We start from the raw sequence: 25,068 nt of genomic DNA on the forward strand, positions 1-25,068 counted from the left end.
GAAACCTTCCTTCCTGGGAAGGGACTATTATTGCATAAGGCAGGTGTAAACTGAAGGCCAAGAACAGCACGTGTTGATTTTCTAAAATGAGAAATTCTGTCAGTGAGATATGAGGGGAGAGGGAAGGACAGACGTGCCAGTTGCTGCAGAGACCAGACCAAACCTGGAAGCCTGGAAAGCAATAGCAGTGCTCCCAAGGCAAGAGAGAGAGGGGACAGCAACCACTTGTACCTGTCCCCACCAGTGGAATTGTAGCCTGGAGAAATGGGTGGGATGGAGAACTTCACAGAATCCTGACACACTGGAGATGGATGCTAACAGGTTTCCTACAGCTATTAAGGAAATCGGTTTCAAGGAGTAAAGATTTAATTTGAGCATACAATCTGTTGGGGTAACTTCAGCCTTTGAGGTTTGTATGATTGTGGATCCTTTGCTGCATGGACAGATGTTCAGTTCCTGTGAATTATAGCATTCCCCCTATTTCCTGTTTCAGTAGCATCTAAAGGGTGCTTGTCCTGGGAGACCCCAGGACAAGTCTGTAAACTTGAGTCCAAGTGACCTGAGTAAGCCATGTGACTGTTCTGAGTGCACTTTCCTTGTCTGTAAAGTGAGTCTCTCGCCTCTACCCCTCTGCCTTCCTCTCAATGTTCTCACGAGAACTAAATGGAAATTGGAAGACAACTGGCCATGCATGCAAAACAGCACATGTACAATCTCCAGAAACAGAGTGCTATTCCCTGGCATGGCCACGCCCGAAGGTGGCAGGGGGATGCCCTGCACAGTGCTGTGACAGCACACTGTGGGCAGTAAACTCAGGCAGCCCTTGTGCTAGGCGTGAATGCATCTCCAAAGGGGCCTTGATGCCGTCCACCAAATTCCAGCACCCTTCCTAATGATCTTCCTGATAATCTGATATGGGGCTTTAGATGACGGGGGTTTGGGTGAGGTTACTGTGTCACCTTCCTTCTGTGTAACGCTGTCTGTTGCTCTGACCCACCACCTGGCTTTCCAGGTGGACTGATGTCACACCTGCATGGTACTAGTTCTGCCACTAGGGAGCACTGTAGTAACTGACCCCTGAAGCCCGCCCCAGCCTCTCCAGGGCTGCTACAGTTCAAGGAAGCCCCTCACTGGCCCAGAAGATCGCTGTATTTACAGAGCACCCAAACCACCATTTCTCACACAGCAAGCTGTGCCTTTAACTTGCTCTGTGAGCCCAGAAAGCTCCTCCAGTGGGCTTTCAGCTTCTTGACTTGCCAGCTAAGCACTAAAATTTTGTTCTAAAGCTAAACTCTCCAAGACACATGATTTAAACTTCTCTTTCAGCTAATTAGATATTGTTCTACAAATTGGGCTGTTCTGGCTGAAAGATGAGCTGCAATTTACTTTCCCTGCCCTCTCCTTAAACTTAAACTGAACTGTAAAACATGGCCATTTGATTGTTTAGTACAATCAGGAGATTATTTTGTGCAAGGAATAGATATCCATCTTTTTGCTAATGTGAGCTTGTTTGGGTATTCCTTAATGGCTGCTACGAAAATGAGGGACGCTTTGCTTAGATCCTTTCTGCCCTTTCAAAAGGTGGACCCTACATGATTTATTGGCCCGTGCATCTGCAATATTCTCCCAAGTAACCAATCACAGACCGCATTAACACAGCTCCACTCTGCAAGGGGGAAGCCTTCACTGCCCCCATTTTACTGATGAAAAATTTGATCTCAAGGAAGTCAGGCCATTTGCCTCCAACCAAACAGCTGGGTGTATAGAGAGGCCAGATTATGAAACCAACACTTTCATCCTCAGATTCCTTAAATCTCTTGTCTGAAGAATCCAGTATCAGATGAAGAAGAGGAATGCAAACGACCCAGAGCCGCGTGCCCACACAGTTGGAATCCGTTGAGGATTTCTTACAGCTCTGGATAAAATACCAACCATGAGGTCCTTTCAAGCCTTCTGGGATCCAAGGGGCTCTTGTACAGGGTGGGAGAAAGGATCTTTTCTGGAAATTGCCTTTTATTGTGCAGGGGGCCGAGTATTCGCTCATCCTCAAGACTGTGCCCAGCATTTGATGAACGGAGACACGCTCAGTGGCGTTTACACCATCTTCCTCAATGGGGAGCGAAGCCAGAAGTTGCCGGTGTACTGCGACATGAGCACCGACGGGGGCGGCTGGATCGTGAGTACATGCAGCTGCTCTCCTTGTGTGCAAACGTCCTTGGTGTCGCAATCTGACCAGCTCAGCATCGGTGGGCCGAGCATCACCATCCTGTGTCCATCCTTTCACCCGCACCTCCCTGTCCCTCTCTGGGCCTCCCTTGCCTCCAGAGCCCTCCTTCTGTAGCGCCATGGTAGATTTAGCCAGGCAGAGGTGAGGATAAGCATCTCCAGGCTGCATGGCTTGGTAGAGGAAGGGCCAAGATGACTGCCTTCCCTCCTGCTCCTCCTGCAGGGAGAGTGGATGCAGGAGGGTGCCGGGGAGAGGGCTCAGGGCCAGAGCCGGAGAACCTGCCTCCTGGGCGCTGCAGCTGTAATGAGGCAGCGAGGAGGAGCCCCTCTCAGAAGAGAAGTCTCACTGGCCAGACAGTTAGCTTCCTTCTCTTGGAGGGTCACCCGTGGGAGAGCATTTGAGGGGCAGAACTTGGATAGCCACCCCCAGCAGCAAGGGCCATCCCTGTCCTCATCCTTCTCTGGACGCTGGTTCTCTCCTAGAGCTGTCACAGCTTTCGGGGTGCAGCGCCACATAATGTCACCACCCCCTCTAACAGGCCAATGCAGAGCTAAAGAAAAGGGGAGACCTCCTAACGGCCACCTCTCCAGGCAGGCCACCGTGCAGATGGAGTAGCTGCCTGCCCCCCACCCCCTGCACGTCCCCCACCAGCACTGCAGACGCGCGGTGCCGGATTCCTCCCGGCGCAAAATGGGTAGTTTTTGAATAGAGTGAAATGGTGACGAGGCGAGTAGCAGCCACTCTTGGGAGGCATTTTCTTTTATGTTTCTGACATATTTGTGCCTCCTTCTTAAAGCGTAATTGGAAATTGAAGCCCGGGCTGATGTATCGGAGGTTAAATGAAATTAGCACTTAAACAGCTTTGGGTGTGAATGATATGCAGTTGCTTGGGCTGCAAGGCGATGATGACAGTTACCAGATGATTTGAAGCTGCTTCTGTTCCTTTGGAGAGAAGTGCTTTCTACGACACTCTGTGATACAAAAGACTAATTTGAGAGCCAGACCTATTTCCCCTGACTCTTTGGAAGCTTGATATGTGTCCTGAATCCTTTCCACATTGTAAAGGGTGCAAATTAGCGTCAATGTCACCCAGGAGCTTACCCACCAGGGGCCTCTGCACTGCCCGAGAAGGGCTCTGAGCATTCCCGACGGAACCGGCTGTGTCCACCCTGAGCTCTGTTCCCGAACCTTCCTTGCTGGGCATCTTCATCATTGTCCATACAGAACCTGGTTATGTCAGTTTATTCAATTGTATTCATGGTTTCCGGGTCATCTCCCCCACCTGCTTCCCCCTTTCTCGTCGCAGGTATTCCAGAGGCGACAGAATGGCCAAACTGACTTCTTCCGGAAGTGGGCTGACTACCGTGCGGGCTTTGGGAGCCTGGAGGATGAGTTTTGGCTGGGTAAGGCCCGCTCTGTGCTTCCCCTTGGTGTGCAACCCTGGTCTGTCCAGCCCACTCCTTTCCGTGTCCATCTGGAATCATGCGAAACCCCGCGTCACCGAGCGGCTGACGGCCTGCGGGTTGCTTTCAGAACCCTGTGCCCTGTTTGGCTCCTCTATGGATCTGTTCTATCTTGTTGTGGTGTCTTCCTCTTAGCTCTGTCTCTTCCCACGCTCGTTAATTGTCTCTTATGTGGGTGGGTCTCAACATGAGGCAGCTACAAAGGGAGGGAGCCGCCAGGCAAGGGAAGGGGCCCAGGGAGCAACGGGCAGGCTGGCCCTCTCAGAAGCCAGGCGACCCGCGAGGGAAATGAGGCTGGTCACTCTGCTCGGCTCCTTGGAGTATGTCATTACCTGACTGGGAAGGAAGGGGAAATAATGAAAGTGGCATGAGAGGTGAGCGGCGGTTCCCTGGAGGTCTGACTCAGCAGGAGGTTTAGATGGAGAGGCAGCCCAGCCTGAGAAGGTGAAGAATCGGGAGCCAGGCAGGGGACCCAGTGCTGACCTAGCCTCACCATCTCCCAGGATGCCCAGGTAGCAGCCCCTGAGCTATAGGGCCTCCCCATTGCCCTCAGGACCTCCAGAAGGATCTTGCTCACTCCCCACATCTGAGCAAGGGCCAAGCCCTCAGAGAACCCTTTTCAGTGACTCCTCATCACACCCACGTGAGGGCCAAACAGCTCATCCACAGAACAAGGCCTCCCTCAGCTCCCTGGGGATCCACTCTCCACCACCACCTACCTCAGCTGCCCTTCCTGACCCAACACCAAACTCCAGATGGCTCAGAGAATCACTGAGGTGCCTCTGCAAAAACACTCTTGGTCATGTGCACCTGGCTGTCCATCCACCTGTATGCAAAGTCCAGCTAACCACCTCTTCCTCCATAGGACCTGTCCTGACCATTTCCTCACGGGTCACCTGTGGGAAAATTGGCCCTCCTCCCTCTGTTGTGGCCCAAATCACAGCGTCCACATCCCTTTCTGTCCCTCTTGCCTGCACTGTGTAAGGTTTGCTCTGGGCTGGGCCCACATCATATCCATCTCCCAGCACCATTGCCTATGGCAGTGCCTGGGGACAGTAGGTGCCCACAGTGCAGATGTCAATCATCAGTGACAACCATTTAATGAATATCTATTAGATAACCAAATCTGTGTTTGCCAATATAGGTATATTTTAAAAAAAAGTAAAAAACCATATAAACACGTTGAGAAAGAAGTCTAACAGGAAAATGTTACTTTTTTGTGATACCAGAGATTGAACCCATGGCATCCTACCACTGAGCAACATCCCCAGCCCTTTTTATTTTTTGAGACACGCCTCACTTAATTGCTGAGGCTGACCTCAAAATCCCAGTCTCCAGAGCTGCTGGGATTACAGGTGTGCGCCATTGTACCCCGCCAAACTGTGCTTACCCTGATAGCGTTTGTAAGTACCTGGGAGGCAAGCGCGATGCACGTGAATCAATGTATCCATAAGCAGATAGGACTTAGGTGTCCCAGGCCAAACCAGTTTCATGGTTTTTGTCATATCCGTGAAATATATAAACTATCGGGCACTCAAATTTTCTATGTATTGCTTTTTTATTTGGTCAAATCTATTTGTTAAAAAAGAAAAAAAAACTTTATAGTATTGCCAAAAAAGGAAAGCTGGCTCTCATGTGTCATAAGTAAAAGAAAAGCTCAAAAGTAAATGCAAAGAAGAGAAAACAATACTATTAATTGAGAGTTCCATTCAGGGACTTCAGGCCCACCGTGGTTGCTGGTGGTGACACAAAAATGGAGATGGGAAAGTGTAGGGGGTTGAACCACAAAGCACTTGAGCCAAACTGAGACTGGGAGTTGAGGTCAAGGGTCAAGGTCAGGGCCAGGGTCAGGACTGAGACAGAATTTAGAATTACCTTTTCCCTGCAGTTCAAGGTTACATCATGCCTGTTTCAGTCAGCTTTTTCACTACTGTGACTGAACAATCTGACCAGAACAATTGCAGGGGAGGAAAAGTTTATTTGGGGGCCGTGGGTCAGCGACTCAGCAAACAGCATCACATAGCCTTCCACTCGCAATCCATGTAAAGCTTTAAATCTCAAACAGGATAAAGAAGCCAAAAGATCTGGGTGACCCTCAATCATTTCATCTCGCTGGACTTAAGCTTCCCCTTCCACAAAACGAGGAGGACGGCCGGAGGAAGCTCTGCTCCCCCGCCTCTGCCGCACTCGGGCAGCTCTCAGATGTCCTGGCAAAGCCAGATGATCCCAGTTCAGTGGGCAGATAGAAATCAGAGCTCAGAGGTCAACGGCAAGGCAAGGCGAGGGCTTCCAGTGTTGGGTAAAGAGGTCAGAATCAGACTGTCCCAGGACAAAAGGGCAAGAAAATACATATGAGAAAATATCACCATGTGGGACCTGGACTCCACCCAAATCCTGGACCTCCAGGGCTTTGCACCTTCCAAGAATCCATGAACCCGAGGCCTGGGGTGCTGAGAGGACAAGGAGATGGTATGTGAATGGGGGTAACCATCCAGGGGACCAGCAAAGAGACAGCGTGCAAGATACAGCAGGTCAAGTAGACAGAAAGGAACTGGAGTCAGGAGATGCAGATCAAGACAGATGCTCCTGAACTTAGGATGGGGGTTAAGTCCAGACCAATTCATCACGAGTTGAAAATATTGTCAAGTGGGAAATGCATTTACTACATCAAAGATCCCAGCTTAGCAGCACAGAACCCAGGAGAGCATGGTCGTTTCCCGCTGTAATCGGCTGGTGGTCACTGAGCGCTGCCACCCAGCACCAAGGGAGATAGAGCATAGCACTAACCCAGCTGAAGACCAAAATCCAAAGCGCAGCTTCTGCTGTGTGTGTACAGCTCTCTGCTGGGTGTGTACAGCTCTCTGCTGGGTGTGTACAGCTCTCTGCTGGGTGTGTACAGCTCTCACGCCGCCCAAAGTCAGGCGATCGTAAGTTGAATCACTGTAAGTCGGGTACTACCTGTATTCCCTGACCTGGTTCTGGTGGTCTCCGGAGGCCTGGAGGAAGGAGGGACAGCGTGATGAAGGATGGCTGGAGCCCCTTCTGCAGACTGTGGGACGCGTGAGGATGTCAGGACACCTGAGCAGCATTTCTGCCTCTTGCTGCTGCTCGCCCCACAGGGCCCCCACCGGGCAAGGCCTCGCGTCCTTTTCTTTCCATACCATGACTTGTCATAGAAGGAGGCGAGGGACAGGCCAGGATTCCTGAGGCTTCGGGCTAATCAGTTATGGGGTCAGCACTGGATGTCAGCACCCTGTGCTGCCTGGTAGCGTTCATCAGCAGCACTGGGCCGGCCTCTTTGTAGGAGGAAATTCCGTCTGGGTGGACGGTTGGATAACAGCCTGAGAAGGGCTGAGGGAGAAGCAGTCTGGACGCCCACCTGCTCCTCCCTGTCACATCTGTATCAAGGTCACAGACCCATTTCCGCTTCCATGGCCGAAGCTGCCTGTGGTCCGGCTCACTGTGCTCTCCCCGCCTCCTCCACAGGGCTGGACAACATTCACAGGATCACGTCCCAGGGCCGCTACGAGCTGCGTGTGGATATGCGAGATGGGCAGGAGGCGGCCTTCGCCTACTACGACAAGTTCTCCGTGGAGGACGGCAGGAGCCTGTACAAGCTCCGCCTAGGGAGCTACAACGGCACTGCAGGTACCGTGGCCCCGGGGGCCCTGCGCATGCAGCGGGAAGGCCCCGGTTCCAGGTTGATCTGCATGGGGAAGTAACAGCACCCCCGAACTCGTGAATTCTCTGCTAGCCAGAGAGGAGGGCCAGACACCAGAGAGTCACTGGCTCTGGTCCCAGCCCTCCCGACCCCTTCGGTGACCTGAAGTCAATTTGTCAGAACTTTGGTTTCCTCATCTGCAAAATCATAATAAGATGTCCATCCCACATCACAGAGTAGACAGAAAAAAAATCAGTAAATGCCATGAAAGTGCCTTTAAAATTTTTTATTAAGAAGTCCAGGGTGGGAGGGAAGGCTTGCTCTCCTTAGCTACGTTAGCCTGTGTGGACCCTGACCCAGGGACAGCAGAAGCAGCCCTCTCCTGGGCAGGATCTCCCAGCAGTGATGGAAGAAAAACTTTGAGTAACAAAAATAATACAGGTTCCCTCCACTCCCTGAATTGCCCTCTCACCCCACCAAGGAGCAAAGGATGGTCCAGTCTGTAAGTGTTCCTTGGTGGCCACGAACATTGCTTTCCTTCCTCCAAGAGAGCCACATGCAACTTCGGGTTTTCTGGGTAGATTTTTATGGCATTTTTACTGAGCAGACACCCCTCCATGAGCTCGGTGGCATTAATAGTTCTATCAAGACACAGCATCAGTCTGCTTCTCAGGCTCTGCCAGTCTGTTCCTTATTTCCTGTTATAACATATTTCATAAAGCCTGTCGTGCCAGATATTCTACTGTCTGGGACATGGAGTTACTGGCTCTCATTAGCTCCAATTTCTGGGCTAAACGTTGGTGTTTAATTTTAGCAACATTTTATTATCTCTCGGAATTAAGAAGAGCATCAAGGCGTTGCCCTTCCAATAACTGCATCAGCTCAGTGATTCTCCTCTTCAGCCAGGTATTAAAACTCCAAAGAGAGGAGTTTGTCGTTGTTCATATTCGAGATCATTCGCAATGGCAGTCAGACAAGCCCCAGCCAAAGGTCTCATTTGCCACACTTTGAGCATAAAATAGCCATTGAAATGGACATATCAAAGAAAATGTCAGACTAGATCATTTCAGAACTAACCAGAAGCGATTCACTCCCTCGGGTTAGAATTGTGCCCGTGGAAAGACCATTCTAATTCTCCTAGTGGAAGAACGGCAAGCCCTGCCACTTCCTACCTGTCCCCCCTCCTCCCTCCTCTTCTGCACACTGTGCTTCACCTGTCTAGCTGGGCCCTCCCCCTGCTGCCTCTGGCCAACTCTGTCTCCCTGCTGGGCCCCCAGACACAGAACCGGTGGACTCCCTCCCACTCTCCTGTGTCAGAGGCAAATCCTGCCAGCAGCTCTGCTGCTTGTTATAATTGATTAGGATTCGTTCCTTGCCATCAAGAGTCAGCTCACCTTGAAGAGAGGAAGTCCTGGCAGCTCCACAGGGGGCTTCCTCCTAGACCGAGGGGCGTTCCAGGGGAAGAGGCTGTGTCCCTCTTCCTGGCATTTCTAATATTGCTCAATTCCCTTGACCGTAACCTTCAGGGTTGCTGGATTTTATTGGCCCTACTGGCAACAAGCCGTGCGGAGGCCTCCAGTCAAGTTCAGCCCTTTCTCCTGCTTACCCATTTCCCAAGGAACCAACTTCCCAGTCTGTAGGTAGGGCTCCACTTGAATAAGAACTGGGAATTCCAAACCAGGTATCAAGAAGAGCTTGTTGAGCAACCCCTAAAAGTTGCCTGTGCACGTGTGGATACTCCAAAGAAGCACAGAACTAAACATCCAGTCAAAACAGAAGCAATTGTGGGGTGCCTCACCACACCCAAAGGGCAGCCCCTTCCTATTTAAGGGGTGCTCAGAGAGGCAGCTGAGGAAGACTCGTGATGGCTACTGCATCTCATGGGGATGCCCGTGGTGAGGGAAACGCCCCTGGATGAAAAGCCACAGAAGGAGCCGCTGAGGGGGAGGGGGAGGCTGCAACAGGCCACGGCGCAGAGCGTGAGTCCAGGGGGATTAGAGAGAGATGGGCGGAGGAGATGCCAGAGCCTCCACAGCCCCCACACCGAGGGAGCAAACTGCATCTTAGCAAGGTGGACAGCGGGGAGCCCTTCCAAGTCCTGCTGGCGTGACAGAAGGGCGATCTAGGAAGGTCACTGGGTCAGCCCTACACAGGGTATCTTAAATTTGAGCAAAGAAGAGCGAGCAGCTGGTGTCTGCAGCAGGAACCCTGATAGGAGGTGATGGGGGGCCTGGCTCACGTTGGGGCTGAGAGAAAGGCGTCAGTCTACCAGTGGATCAGGAGGGAAGAGCCCAGACTGGCTGGTGCCCGACAGGCGAGGAGCATGTATGAGGCAGAAACGGGGCGGGAGACAGACTTGGGGAGGATGTAAAGACCAACGTCAGCAGCGGGCCTAAGATGGCAACAGGCAGCATCGGAGCAGACGCTGGAGAGAACCAGTCCAGGAGAGTGACGGGGTGAATTCTAGACTGCAGAGGGATAAGCAGAGTGAGCAGATGCACTAAAGTATGGTCACAGGGCAGGAGGACTGGCCCAGGGAAGTTGAAGATAAAGGATGTGAGTGCGACAGGATAAGAGGACATGAAAATGTTAGAAAACAGAAGGGAAAGGAAGCACCCTCCTCTGCCTTTTCCAGGACTGGGAAGAGAGGACAGAGAATAAAGTTATAGGTGGTGGGATTAGCTCCACGTGATGCGAAATCCGAATCCTGGGCTGGAAGTGTAGTCCGGTAGAGAACTCACCCAGCATGCACAAGGTCCAGGGTTCAATCCCCAGCACTGCAAAACAAACAAGCAAACAAACAAACAAATAAAATAACTAAATAAGAATCCTTGGAGAAGATGAAGTGGATGGAATAGAGACAATGACAGCTGCCTTAGGGGCTCCCCCAGCCCCTGAGGTCAGGCTTCCCTATAAAAGAAGATCCACTAGCCCAGAGTTCATGTGTGGGGGGATGCTTTGCAGGCAGTGAGCAGCCACTGCAGGTGCAACTCAGAAGCCACAGAATCAGAACCAATCCTCGCAGCAGAAAGCAGCCTCAGATGCAGCTAAAGTCACTTTCATTCCATCAACAGACTGAGTCCCCCCCTCAACATCCCTAGCTGCAAATCCTCCCCAAAATCCTCCCAGTCACTACAAACAAATGACAATCTGACCCCTCAGCTCAAACCTTCAATTCACAGGATCCCGCTGCACAACATCCCCAATGAGAGAGCACCCATCCCCTGTTCACCTGAAAACAGAAATCTCGCTGCAGCTCTAAGCTCTTGTGAACAGCTCAGATGTTTAGATAATTCTCCCTCTTATGTTCAGCCAAAATGTGCCTCTTTACAGTCTACTCATCCATATACTTCCACAGAACTATTTAACGTTTCATTTTCTCAATAGTCCATCAGATATTTGGCAGTGGTGATCATGGACCTGTCTCCCCCTTGAGTCTGCTCTTCCCAAGATACAGCCCATGGTCCCACCCACCTCTCTTTTGACACGGTCCTGATTTTTCCATATTCCTGTTTCCTCTAATATCAACTCTGGTTTGCAGCACCAAGTTCTGAACGTGGGTTTGGGGCATGGTCGGATCAGGTGAGCCTGGCAAAAGCCAGACTGAACCTACACAAGGGAGACCCAGAAAGATCCAATCACATGGCTCGTCACTGTCTCCTCTAGAGTCAGAAGGAACCACAATTGCTCTGAGTCCCAGTGTAGAGTCCCTGGGCCTGGAGGAAACAGGTGGGGTGTGGAGAAGGGCTGGGCAGATGGAGTTCTCAGCAAAAGGTCAGGGGAAGAGGAAATGGGCTGGAGAGAGCAGCATGGAGGTCGTCACCCTGGGGTCAGGTGGAGGGAGAGCTGAGCAGAGCCAGGCGAGGGACCGAGTAGAAAGGGAGAGGCACGTGCGGGTTCTGCAGGTGGGGACCAGCTCTCCTGGAGTGGATATCTGACATCTAAGAGGGGCAAATGGGTGTTCTTTCTTGCAGGAGACTCCCTCAGCTATCACCAGGGACGCCCCTTCTCCACAGAGGATCGAGACAATGATGTGGCAGTTACCAACTGCGCCATGTCATACAAGGGAGCTTGGTGGTACAAGAACTGCCACCGGACCAACCTCAACGGGAAGTATGGAGAGTCCAGGCACAGTCAGGTGGGCACCGCTTGGCTCTCGTCAGGGGTGGTCCAGCACATGGAACCTGGGCCCTTAGCTCTGTCTTAAATGCCTGTGTGAGTCCAGCATTTTCCTGTTACAAAAGAGACACTTAGAGTCTTGAGAAAGGACTGCCATGAAGAGAAAAGTAATGCTGAGAATGGGACAGAACCAGGACAGGTGGAGGACAGGGAGGGCAGGAAAGCAGCCACACCAGAGTAACACCACCCAGAGGCCAGAGGCCCAGACCCTCCCAGTTCACTTCCTCATGGGGGGAACCTGCCAATTCTGACCCAAGAAGGGACAGATCAGAAATGCCAGAGTGAGCTGGGCCATGTCCCCCAAAGGCTGCATATCCACCAACGGTGCTGGGTGGGAGGGAGACAGCTGGACTAGCTGGGATTTCCCAGGATGGACATTAGAGGCCACATCTGGAGAAGCCCCTTGGTTCTTGGCAAACCCAGATGTTTAGACACCCACCCCAGCCTCTCATCGGGAGTGAGCAGTCACTCTTTCCAAAATGCCTCCACGCTGTCAGGATTTTAAAATTCACCACCATCTACTCACGCATGCAACTCCTGAAAGCCGAAGCACGATAAGGAATAATCTGTGACACGTTCCCAGGGAAGACCAGGCCAGCGGGGGTGGACAGGGAAAGCTGGACGGAGAGTCCGCGCCTTCGGCTTTATTGGCAATGCAGCCACCTAGCTGCTTGCTAACTGAAAACAGTTAAATCCACACCTTGGACCCCCTGAGTCCATCATTCCCCTTCTTCTTGTCAAAGGAAGAGTGACCTGACCTGCTTCTCTTTCTCATGCCCAGGGGATCAACTGGTACCATTGGAAAGGCCACGAGTTCTCCATCCCCTTCGTGGAAATGAAGATGCGGCCCTACAACCACCGTCTCACGGCGGGGAGGAAACGGCGGGCCTTACGGTTCTGAGCAGTGGGCAGTTAATCTTTCTGTCATTTGTTTGTATTTTATATATGCCACAAGGGGGGAGGGTCATAACGATGTGCTTTGCAACATATTGAGAGATTTGAAGGAGGCAGGGGCGTAGCGGGAATCAGCCGACGACCATCATTGCTTCTGCTGCCTCGGAGCCTGGCCCGGGCCGGTCTGCACTGGGCCTCCCAACCAGTCATCCCCAACCCTCCCTCCTTTCCCACCAAGGAGGAAAAGCGGGAAGTTTGCTGGAAAGACCACCTCCAAGGTCACCCGGAGCGCAGATGACTGCAGTGACAGGTCCCCTTCTTGCTCTCCTGCTCCTGAGATACCCTCCACTTTCCAGGTAGCCTTGATCTGGCCCGGCCTTCCACGGTCAGGTGATCACACTGACCCAGAAGAAGCCTCAGCAAGGGAGCTTGGCCAGCAACTCCCCTTCAGAGGGCAGAGGCCAACCACACCCTGACCCGCCCGCCCGAGTCCCTGGGAACAGGCCGAGGACCTCCCCTCTGCCACGCTGACTTTCTGAGAGCAGCGGCCTCTCCCGACCCGCAGTCTCCTTAGACCCGCAGTCCACCCACCCAACCGCTGCTCTGGAACCAGTCCCCATGGCACTGCCGGCTCCTGGCCCTGGATGATGTGGTGGTTGTGTCCCCATGGGCCTCAGCCACTGTCCCCACCCTCAGGTCTGCCAGTCTGTGGTTGCTTGGTGGCAGGAAGGAGAGGTGGTTTTGTCTAGCTTCGGGTTGGGCTCTGAGGAAAGCAGAAATGGAACCAGGACACCTGCTCTAGAGATGACGGGTTCCATGGGAACCAGTCCGCCCAGCTCCACTCTCTCCATTTCCAGTCCGATTTATCATGGACTTTTCTTTAAAAAAAAAAAAAAAATTGCAAACAGAAGGCCTTATTTCTGTCTTCTGCCAAGCTCTCCTTGGTGTCGGTGACTTAATACGAGTCAGCAGAAGAGGTTATATGACCAGTCAGCCATTCATCCCCCTGCAGGGAGTCCTGGGAGAAGGCGGAATGTCTGTTTAAGGAAGTGTTATTTTATTTTATTTTATTTTATTTTATTTTATTTTATTTTATTTTATTTTATTTTATTTATTTTACTTTATTTTATTCTTGTGGGAAACAGAAATGACCCCTTAATGAGTTACGATCATGGGAAGTCTTTCTCCATCTTTTTTTGTCATACATTAACAGTGCCAGAGGAAATAGCGTCCAGAAACCTCAAGGTGGGAGGGAGGGTCGGCCTGTTTCCAGGAAGAGAGGTGCTGCCTCCACCCCATGGCTGGAGTTTTAACCCAAGAGAGCTGGAGGCTCTGGGAGCCATGCCCTTTCAACTTCCCCTCCACATCAAAAGCCAGCGGCCACCTTCCCTCCCAAAGCCATGTCCAATCCAGAGCTGCCCTCTCCCTTTCCTCTTCCATTCCTTAAGGTTCCTATTCTGGTTTTGGCAAGGCCCGCACTTGTCAAATGGGGACATATACCTTTGCCAACCAGTTACTGGACCAGCCTGAGAGCTGGCGACTTTCCGATAGAAACATCCTCGCTCTGACCAAGCTTTAATGACCTCGAAGGGACAGTCCCTTCTGGTGTTAGGAGGATGAAGTCAGCCTGCCATTTATTATAGCCTCTCCCTCTTGCAGGCTCCAACAAGGCCTTGTCCACGGCTGGGCTGAGGCCCAAAAATGTAGGTGGTGTTTTCATTTTTCAATCCACCATGGGATTCGGAAGGAAGAAGAGAAGCTTGTCAGTTTAATGAGATTCAGCCAGAGCAGGACAGCCATGGAGAGTGGGACACTCAGAGACAGGCCGTCCTTTGCCGTGTCACTAGCTGCATGACCTTGGGTCGGGTGTTTCACCTCTCTCAGCCTCAGTTTCCTCGACTGTCGAAGGAGAGACTAGAAAAATTTCTAACTTCTCTTTCAGTCTTCGGTCAATAGTGCTAGTCTAGGGCCCGAAAACCCTGGAGATTGGTGAGAGCGCAGTGAGGTAAGGAGAATCTGCCAGAGCCCTGGGGAGGGAGGGGAGAGCAGAAGGAAGGAAGGCAGGCAGGTAAGAAGGCAGGAAGGGAGCGGGATGGGTTCAGAAGTCTGAAGTCTGCGTGCGTGCGCGCACACACACACACACACACACACACACACACACACAGTCTGCAGAGAAGACCATGCCAAGAAAAGGGCTGAGCTGAGTCTGAGCCGAGCCGGGACCGGGCAGCCCACCCCATCAAGGGAACTGCACTGGAACAAGGGTGCGTGTCATCAGTTCAGAGGCAGCCGAGAGACACCCACGGAAACCAAGACCTGCCTGTCATTGGAACCATTTTACGCCATGGAACGTTTTTATAAATAGCATCAGCAACATTGCCTAGATTCATTTTAAAGAATTTTAAAGCAAGAAAGGGACTTCAAAGATCAGCTTACCCAACCCTCCATAAAAGGAGTTATAGATTCCTTTTGTTCAGAAGAGTGATCTCCTCATGAGTTTTTACCATTTTTAGGGGACTCTGTTCCACTGTCTTCCCAAGACCTGTGGTCAACTTGGCTCAAAGCTTCTTAACTCCACTCACTTAACTTCTTTGCTGAGCTTCTTACTAAGAAGCTGCTTTGGAGCTACTTAACTGATTAATTCCTCAGCATCCTGTTCCTCCAAGCACCTGATTCTCCCAGAGAAGGACGCAGAAAGCAGCACAGTAGCCTGCAGCTTCCCACAGGAGCAGGAATAGAAGTGGACCCTCCCCGGAAGGCAGTTAACCCCAGAGAAGTCAGAATGAACTCCTTCACCAGAACGCAGGAAACCACCCCTGCAAAAGCCAAGCACAGCTCCCGGTGACGGCGGAAAACTCACTCCCCAGAGTAGGGGTATAAAGATTGCTTCCAACATGTCCAACTCACGTTTTTCCAGAGTTGCTTCTAGAAGGTGAAGAGGTCAACAGCGAAGCAGGATTCCAGGGATGACAACCCTGTGGAAAGGTGCCAACCTCAGACCAGATCAGACAGGCGGAGAGGGCTCGCTGAGAGTGACCACAAGGTGGCGCTCCTCCTGAAACTGGAGTGAGGCTTTCTGGGGACAGCAGGGTCCTCCTGGTTTCCACAACTCATAGTGGGACTGATCTGTAGGGAAGGTTGGTTTGTAAAAGCTCGATGACAAAACAGCAGCAAAGAACTGGAGAACAGGCTTCTACAGACACCCCACCCTGCCCCTCACCCTCCAACCAAGGTGCAGGGACCCCTGCTTCCTTCCACCTGGAACCAGTAGGCTCCCTGCAGGCTGAAAACTGCTATTTCGAAGGCAAACATGAAAAATCAAGGTTGCCAATGAGCTCGATGCCCAGTCAAACAACCCTGAACACTCTTTATTCTTAAAATCTAGCTCCAGAACAGAGTTACAGATTAAGGAACAGAAGGATCTTTTCAAAAGCTGTTTTCAAAGCATCCGTCGAGAAAGCACTGATGAGCTCCTCTCAGTCCTTTTCTCTGGAAAAGAAAACTGAGCTGGAAGAACACCAGATGCACCAAGCTCAGGGGCTTCAAAGAGCGACCTGGATTTGGGGCATGGACAGTTCTTCTTTTTGTGTGTGTGTGTTTGCTTTTTGGCTTCCACCTAGAATTTCATATGATTTTCTACTTACTTTCTTGTCACCGGACCCCTATTCAGTTGAACTCCTTCGTTCCATTTATTTCCCTCCAAAGCAGGGAGAGGGGACTCTCTTTCCACCTCTATTGAACATCTCTCCATCTGCTCTTAAAACTTTGAAAAAAACTGAAAGATTCAAACTCAGTTCAATTTCTCTCACCCCACAGGAGGTGGATAATTTGTTCTCACTTGCCTTGAAGTGATCAAAACTATAAGAAGAGTCTTGGGGACCCTTTGGAGGCTGGGATGGACCTATGAAGCGTGGGGCCCAGCCTCTCGTTCAGACTCCAGGAGCTGCATCTTCACCTAAGATCCCAGGGTGACTGGCAGGTGTCACCCTGTGGGGGAAGGTGAGCCGGGAGGCTGTGTGACTTGTCGCCTCTCTCTAGCTGCACCACAGGTCCTTGAGTGCATTTCTGAAGATCTTTGGCTAATTGCTTCCCCAAACCTTTACTTCTCCCACAACTCAGTTTCCTTTGAATAATACTTTGGAATTTTGATACAACTGGGCCAAATGAGAACTCACAGGCCAAATGAAAACCTCCAAAATCAAGTGGGGAAAACGAGTTTAGGATCCTTTAAGAGGGTATGTTGGTGTGGATTCAGGTGGAATTAGAAAACCCCAGCTCATTCTAACCGTATCTCCACTGGATTTATTTAAGTCAGTTCTGTGCTTTTCGGGCTCTGAGAAACAGCTAGGAAGAAGAAAAAAATTAAAAAGCAAATAAAAGAAGCAGATGGATCATTGGAGATTAAAATTAAGACTTCTCAGATGGTCCCACATTAAAAATGCAGAGTCCGGGCCTGAGTGGCCATGACCAAGGTGCCAGCATTGGCTTCCCCAGTCCTGACCCCATCTCCAATCAGATCTCCTCTCAGGTCACCCACCTCCCTCAAGAAAAAGCCAAGGCATCAGAGGCCTTGCTGCCCAGAGCTCAGGAGGCTCGCTCGCCCGGTCCTGCCTGCACCCCACTTTCCTTCCCCAGCGATCACAGCCTGAACTTCATCTCCAGCATTTCTGATTTATTTTCCAAGGTCACTCCCTGCCTGAAACATGACTTCATCACACCTGCAGCACTTCATTGTCCAAATGTCCTTGGCACACCGCACAGTCTTTGGACAGTGTTGCATTTTCTCCAAACAGGAAATCCTCCCTCCTTCTCCAGGCTTAATAAGGCTATTGCAGAGCATCCAAATAGCACAGCTCTTGTTCCTCAGGCAAACTTGGCCCCTCTATTAACTTAATAAAACAGCTCCCTATTGTCTGGGCGGTGAGGCTGGCTAAGGCTCAGTTGCCAGTTCAGAACATTTAACCCTCGCATCCTCATAGAGCTGGCTCTCCGAGGCACTGGCTTGGGCTCTCTGGCGCCATGGTCTGAGGTCGGAAAGTGCAAGGTCCTTCTCTGAGAAGAAAGCACGTGCCCAGGAGGCCTGGAGCACCAAGCCTCAGAGAGGGTTTGGATCCAGATGCATGGCCAGCAGGACAGTGCACGGAAGACCACTCTCCCCTTCCTGTCACTGTTCTAGCAGCTTCCAGGGAAGCCAGGGCTGCTGTCTGCCATCCTGGCATCCAACACTCACGCACTCCACCCTGCCTTCTAGACCAGCATTGGAAACACACGTTCAGAGCCAGGGGGTCTCTGGAAATCACCTAACCAAACCCTCTCACTTCACACTCAAGTAAACTGAGGCCAGGTTAGGCAGCTGGCCCAAGGGACTCAGCCAGTTAGTAACCAGGTTGAGGCGGAGCACGGCAGAGAGTTGTTAATCTGTCTCTCCTCAAATAGACAGAGAGAATTGCATTTATCATTCACCTACTCTTCTCCAGACCCTGTGCAGAGGCCTTTGCATATGTTACTCTATTAAATCCTCCCCACACCCTGAGTCAGGGTTCAGTGTTTTACAGACAAGAGAAGGGAGGACAGAAAGGTTAAATGATGTGTCCAAAATCACAGCTCCCAGGGGAGCCCAAATCAGACCCTCTCCATCCACTCAGAAAGCCCTGGGTTTCCCTTCATGAAGCTGCTGCCTCCCATACATATCCAGCCAAGTGGCCGCCATCTTGGGCTTCACCCGTGCTCTCACAAAGACGCGTCTGAGGCCACAGCCTGTCTCTTTCTTTTGAGAAAGGGCAATTCTTGTGTTGCTTTTGACACGTGTTCCAGAGCCTCCAGCATGGGACAAGTAAGAAATACGTGGCCGCACTGTCCTTTCCTTCTTGAATGGGGCAGGGTGAGAGGGCCCACAGCAGGCTTGGAGGAGAGGGTAAACGTGATCCGCCCAGCCTCTTGCTCTCCCAGCTCAGGAAGAGTTGGGCGTTCCAGATCCACTCTTCTCAAACTGGAGCAGGCAAGGTGGCAGGTTGGAGGAACCAGACTGAACGCACTGCCTGTTCCTGGAATGTCAGCTTTACTCTAGAATTCGGGAGAAAGGGTTCGACAATGACTGTGTTCAAACCAGTGCAGATAACAGCAAAGGCAGGAATCGTGAATTTTTTGATCCAGATCAGTAACTTGCAGGTGGATTTGAATTAGCTCCTCCCTGACTCCCAGGGGTGCCAACGCCTTCAGGGACCCCCAGGGGAGCACCACAGAAGACATTTTTGAGGAATGAGTGTAGAGGAAGGCAGGAGATACATTAATTTTATTTATCCCCTGGTCTCTCTCCTATTCCTTACCTGCCGCATGGCCCCAGGGGGTGGGGAGCCCCAGACAGCAGTTGGCTGCAATCTCAGCTCCTTTGCTACCTTGGGGGATTTAGAAGGAAGGCAGTACTTAGTAACTCAGTGGTTCCCGCTGCCAGGCCAGAACTCCAGAACGGGACCCCCTTCCCTTAGCTGAAAGATGTTGATATAAAAAGGAGCAGGTCTTCCTGAGAGCTGCTTCCTGTGGCCCCCGTTCCAGCTGTGAGGTTGGGGGGCAGCGTGGTTGTTGCTCCCCCACCATGGTTCCTGCAAAGACGCCAGCCATTCCCCGTTAGAGGTACCCCAAGGCCCACAGACTCAGGGCCTGTTCTGAACACCTGGGCTCCCCCACATCGTTTACACACGTGCATCCAATTATTCCAATCAAACACCTGCCAGGCCCATAGGAATTCCCAGGCGCCCTACCCAAGTCACAGTGACTTTGAGGGGCTCCGGGCAGACAAACCCACCCTGGGCATCTCTAGATTGTTGCTCTGAGAACTCATAAACACCAACTCCTCTGGTCCTTCTGATTTTGAGTTTGTCATTTTTAACCTTTAACAGCCTTTTCAGGTAAAAATAACAAAGACCGACTTTGTAGCTACAATGTACTTGAAAAAGCACTTACTTAAAGACGGGAACGAGGGACAAGGAAAGAAGAAAACAGAGTGCATGCTCCTCGGCGTTGCACACTTCAATGAACTCAAATCAAAACCCCCAGAGGAGGGCAGAGGGAAGGACCACCGGCCCTGTCCTTCCATGGCACTGTAGCTCAAAGACTGGAGTCTCTGCTTGTTAACCATTGTTAACTAGTATTTTTAGTCCTGGTTGCTTTTAGCCTCTGTATAGTTCCTTTTTTAAACACATTTTCTATGCGTTAATAAAAGATCCTGAAGGAACGGTGAGCGTGCGTCTTCTGATTCCACAGGAACTCCCTCTGGCCCAGGGCCCCTACCTCTCCTCCTCGGCGTCTCCAGCCCCCTTCCACCCAGCTGTCCCCTCTGCAGCAGCGGGTGGGGGACCCTTTCTCACCCCGTGGACACTTCCCTGCTCCTCCCCACTCCTGGCTCCTGTTCTCTAGCGATGGCCTTGCCGCCTCCTTATCCTCCCACCACTCCTCCTCCTCTCCTCTCTCCTTCTCTCCCTCTCTTTCCCGGCCCCCTTTGCTCTATCTCCTATCAGCTTCCATCCCACTCTTTGGTTTTCCATCAGAAAAGGCCGTTGGCAAGTGGGAGGCTCTGTGGCCCCAGAATCGCCCGTCTCCTCTGTGGTTTTGAAGAGTCACCCATCTCCTCTGTGGTTTTGAGTCCTTGATCAGCCACAGCAAAGAGACTCACAGTCTCCCTCCCGCCTCTCTTCTCCCTCAACCCTGGATTGCCCAGTGCCAGCCTGATCTCCAAATCTCTAGTGCCACCTACGGGTACCAGCTGAGAATATGAGACAGACCCAGCTTGCTCCCCGCCAACCCTCCCTCAGTGCCCTTACACCAGGGGCCCCGGCTGGTCCAGCTCATCCACCGTCAGCCACTCAGATGGTGGCCCTCGTGACCACCTCCTCTCAGGCTTGGGGGAACGTTTTTCTTTTCTCTTCCTTGTGGTGCGCAGTGGAGGATCAACTCTCCTCTCCAGGTTGCATCAGGTTAGACCCCAGCCAGGGAACAGGCCCAAGAGGAGGGTGAGGAAGGAAGTTGCCATCCAGGACATTTCCACAAGCAGGAAGTGTCGCCATGACTGGGCAGTAGCAGGCTGACCAAGTGTGGTGAATCCAGACAGGGCTCCTCCCCTGCCGGAGCAGAGAGGGCGTGTGGGAGCCTGTCCCGGGGACGTCAACCGGGTCAGGTCTTATGACAGTGGAAGTTAGCCAAGCAGGAAAGGTGGAGAGGGAACCAGGTGAGCAGAAGTCCAAGGGCGTGAAGCAGCATGGCCTGCGGGCCTGGGGCCAGGGTGCTCCAGTGTCCTGTCACCAGCTCCCTGGGACCCTGTGAGGGAGCATGACAGCAGGCCCCCCACAGAAGTCAGGATGAGTCCCGCCTGGAATCCCAAGGCAAAAAAAGGCCTTTCTCCGGGTTTCTTGTTAAAATGGAGAAATGGTGAGTATTTTAAAGACAAGCCAAATTCCAGCCCTGGAAATAAACCAAAAAATAAAAAAATAAAAAGGTCATCCTTCCTACGTTTTTCTGGGTCCCTACAAGCTCCTTCACAGCCCTGGGGCCATGTGAGAAACAGAGACAAAACCCCAGCTCCCAGCCCCAGGAGAGCCTGCCAGGGCAAGTGCCCACAGGCGAGGGGCGGACATAGCCCTCTCTGTGCCCTACGTCCTCTTTCTTTCCCCATTTCCTAAACAAACAGATTTCTGGAATGTCAAAGAGGAAGGCTCCTGTGAAACAGCCACATTTCCTGGTCCCGTTTTAAGCAAGCCACACCTCAGGTAACGGTCCCAGAGGAGGGACAATTACAATACTGAGACACACACCTGCACCTGACTCTTGTCCAGCACGTTATCTGGAAAATAAAAGTGGAAACCAAAGGAATCTAGTGGAACATAAAGGAACATCAGTAATTAGTATTTCTTCTGAGATGGCTGGATGCTAGCCTTATGTTCTAACTTAAATGAGCATAATTCACCCATTGCTGAAGACCTCTGGGTGCGTTTACAACCATCTGAACACAGATTTAATTATTGCTGTGTTGTGGGAACTAAGAACCGCCATGGGTAAAATTAAGAGTGGATTATTAAGCAAGAGAAATGTTAGCAGCATTAGTAATCAGTGCAATTACCCAGTAGCGCCTGTCTCCCATCCTGCCCCCACTGGCCCTGGGGACCCGTGCTTCCTCAGTCTGCTTTGGCAGTCAGCAGTAAGACATCACCACAAAATGAGAGCCCTCTGGGCCTGTACCTTTCCTCTCACGTGACACATGCAATATATCCCATTGCCCGGGCTCTCAAGGAATGAAAAAGTGTGTCGGGCCCGTAAACCCACACCACCTGCCTCTTGTTCCCCTTTGTTTATCCACATTCAATGAGCACCTGCTGTGTATCAGATCCAACGCTGCCTCTGGTTCACAAGATCAAAGGTTTCCCATCTTCCTGGAAGAGATCTGGTTTCTGGTTGGCTTTTGCTTTGTTTTGTTTTGTTGTTTTGTGTGTGTGTTTTCAGAGAAAGATATTCTTTTATTTATTCATTCTCTCATCACACATTTATCAAATTCATATTGGTTAGGTACCAGGGACTTTGATGCTCATTCGTATTAGAATTCTCCAGAGAAACAGAACCAACAAGAGAGAGAGAGAAGAAAGAAGGAGGAACGGGCTCACCGTTGGGGAAGCTGAGGAGTCCCACCATCTGCCCTATGGAGACCCGGGAGAGTCCCTGATGTCATTCGGTCCAAATCTGAAGACCTGAGGATGAGGGGAGCTGTATTGTAAATCCCAGTCTAGGGGCAGGAGAAGGCCGTCCTCCCAGCCCAACAGGCAGGCAAGAAGAAACTGGAGCAAGTCCCTCCTTCCTTAGCTTTTCTGGTGTGGTCACATCCCCAGCAAACTGAATGATACCCACTCACACAGGGGAAGGAGATCTACTTGACTCGGGTGCCCAATTCAGACGCCAGCCGCATCCAGCAACACGCTCACAGAACCACTCAGAGGAATTCCGCTGATCCTGAATCAAGTTGACATGTCACCTTAGCTGACTCGCTTGACAGGGCAGCAGAGGAAACAGGACTCACTCCTCTCCTGCCGGTTCTCCTGCTATTGAAGCCAGACTCCGACAAGGAGCCAACACCGCAGAACCCAGCGGCCAGACACTCATTCTCCCCGCCTCTTCCCTTTCCCATCCACTGGTGCCAACGCCCCACTCCTCCATCTAGCTCTTCCACACGTATGTGAGTAAGGCCCCTGCTTCAAAGCTTGTAAAATAGAGTAGAATTTCCAAATGTCTGTCGATGTGTTCATGAGGAACTAGAAAGAGATATACACAGTGCAAGATACACAGTTAATTAGATGAGTGTTGTCATTTCAATATTGAATTTTTTTGAAACTCAGACACATTACAAACACTTCAAACACTAAGAAAAGTGGCAATTAAAAAGCTTCTCGCATCCAAAAACTAACAGAACCTCCTCGGAGGACTGATTACCATGGAATCCTCCTGGGAAAAGGGGAGCATCCCAAAAGGTGCTGGCACTTTGAGATGCTGCTGCCTTTTAATGCTTTAAATAAAAATGACTGGCGTCAGGTTTATCTCCGAACATTCCTTCACGGCCGCGGGAATGCTTTGTCTCCTCTTCACCACAAACAATAAGCTCTTTACAGGTTTCTGGGAAGCAAGTATAAATTACAAGAAACGCAGTAGCACTTATGAAAATTCAATATGCTGGCTGTCCAGGAAATCTACAGATCCGAGAAAACAGAGCTGGGAGGCACGTGTATATTATGTCAGGGTGTCGGCAAGACCTGGCTTGATTTGTGACTCACACGCTCACTTTTTATGACTTTTTTTTTTCCATAAATAAAACTCACAGAGTAATAACCAAAACTCGTATTTATAACGCCAGCCACACTGAAATGACCAGCAACGATGACAACCAGGGCCAATACTGAAGGCAGCTCAGGGGACTCAAGGACCAGGAAGATGGAGAGGTGGTTGAAGAAGTCAGGGTGAAGCCACCTGCCCTCCCAGGCCAGCCCCAGCCCCAGACCCAGCACATACCCTTGAAAGCTTTTCCAAAAGTCTTGGAAATTTAAATGGAAACCCACTCTCCCATTCATCCTTCTTGTTTTCCTTTAAAAAAAAACTTTCAAGGCCCGAATTCCACTCAGTTTGCTGCCCACACTGGCTACAGAGCAGGGTTTCGGTGCAGCAGGGTTGTGGACACTTTGGTCCATACCTCTCTGCTGGGAAGCAGTCCTGTGCTCGTGGAATGCTCAGTACCACTCCTGTCTGGCCTCTAGCCCCTGCACCCCAGAAGGATCAGCACCCCCAACAAGTTAGAACCAAGAAAAATGTCTCCAGACATTGCCAAACGTTCCCCTGGAGGGGCAGAATCACCTCCAGTTGAGAATCGCTGTTATGAGAGATTTGTCATAAAAAGGTGGCTTCGCTCCAGACTAGACTGCATGGAAACAACATTTTCCAATGCTTTCATCAGTCCATTTCCATCAAAAGCACAAAAGAATTCCCCCAGTGAGGCACGGTTGCAAATTTTTTTTTATTAAACCTTTTGATATGGTTTACAAGGTTTTTAAAGTAAGAATCTGTGTTTTATTTTGGTTTTTTCCTTTTACTATGGGGAGGGTACAGTGGATATTTTTATGGTGTAAGATTGGACTCTGAGATAGGGAATAGAATTTATAAGATGGTGCTTGCAGAAAAGGTGTTTGATTTACAAGGAGGGGTTCAATTTGTCATGGCTTTCCAGGAATCAATTAGGTTTCAAATCAAGAGTCACTTGTCTATTAGACCTTCGACTCTGTTGCTTCTCCCGATGGACAATAACAAATGATAATGATTGTTTATGATCCCCAAATACCTCACCCTCTCTTTTGTCCTCAAGTTTTCTTGTGAAAAAAATGGAGGGTAAATTAGTCACCAAGATAGAAGGAAGGAAAGTGTGTGTGTGTGTGTGTGTGTGTGTGTGTGTGGGGTTGCCTTGTGTGTTTGTTTGTTTGTTTGTTTTTTCCTAAAATTCTACCTAAGAATGAGACCCAGGTGCAGGAATTTGGTCAACTGAGCAAGGAAGGCCAGTATCTCCTGCACCTTCTCAAAGTCACAGAGGGCTCTGTGACTTGAGGGAAAGCAAACGGTGGACCACACCTCCACCCAGAAAAGCTTTTCACTGTCACAAGAATAGAAACAGGACAAAAGAGGGAAATAAATGACTGCCCACAAAAGAAATCTACTGATCCTCAGTGGAAGGCAGCTACTTACACCCCTGCTGATCCTCCTCACCCACTGGAGCCCACAGAAGTGGAGGGGGCACCTTTTCATTTGCAGTTTTTCCAAGAAATTTACAAGGTTGATTTTTCTTTCCTATTGATCCAATCACAACTTCTGGGCTTGGTGGTCCAGTTTTGTGTTTAAGAAAGTATAATAACTATGGTAGATCTCTGTAACACTGTTGGTTACGAAGGTCATCTGGGTCCCAGAGATGGTCGCCACAGGAGGATGATCGGTGTGTCAGTGGTCATTTGCTTCCTGTGGCTAAACAGATGAGTCTGGTTCAGTCTCTCAGGATAATCTGATGAGGCCCCTACCTCCGGTGGTATGTAGTCGCAGAGCTCAGAGCAAAGAGGAAAATCGGGGTCCACATCCTG

At 50.8% G+C, this 25,068-nt stretch overlaps 1 protein-coding gene across 4 annotated transcripts in view; it reads left to right on the forward strand.

Annotated features, from left to right (window-relative positions):
* Window positions 1-19,649, forward strand: part of Tnr (tenascin R) — a 389,754-nt gene extending 370,105 nt beyond the window's left edge. For all 4 annotated transcript variants that reach the window (XM_047521321.1, XM_047521320.1, XM_047521319.1 and 1 more), the window contains 5 exons: window positions 2,025-2,176; window positions 3,534-3,630; window positions 7,177-7,338; window positions 11,326-11,489; window positions 12,312-19,649. In XM_047521321.1, the coding sequence (XP_047377277.1) occupies window positions 2,025-2,176; window positions 3,534-3,630; window positions 7,177-7,338; window positions 11,326-11,489; window positions 12,312-12,431 (695 nt within the window). In that variant the 3' untranslated portion in view covers window positions 12,432-19,649. The remainder of the gene's footprint in view (window positions 1-2,024; window positions 2,177-3,533; window positions 3,631-7,176; window positions 7,339-11,325; window positions 11,490-12,311) is intronic.
* Window positions 19,650-25,068: the final 5,419 nt, after the last annotated feature.

The sequence above is a fragment of the Sciurus carolinensis genome, chromosome 12, assembly GCF_902686445.1.
Source record: "Sciurus carolinensis chromosome 12, mSciCar1.2, whole genome shotgun sequence".
In the NCBI taxonomy this organism is placed as follows: Eukaryota; Metazoa; Chordata; class Mammalia; order Rodentia; family Sciuridae; genus Sciurus; species Sciurus carolinensis.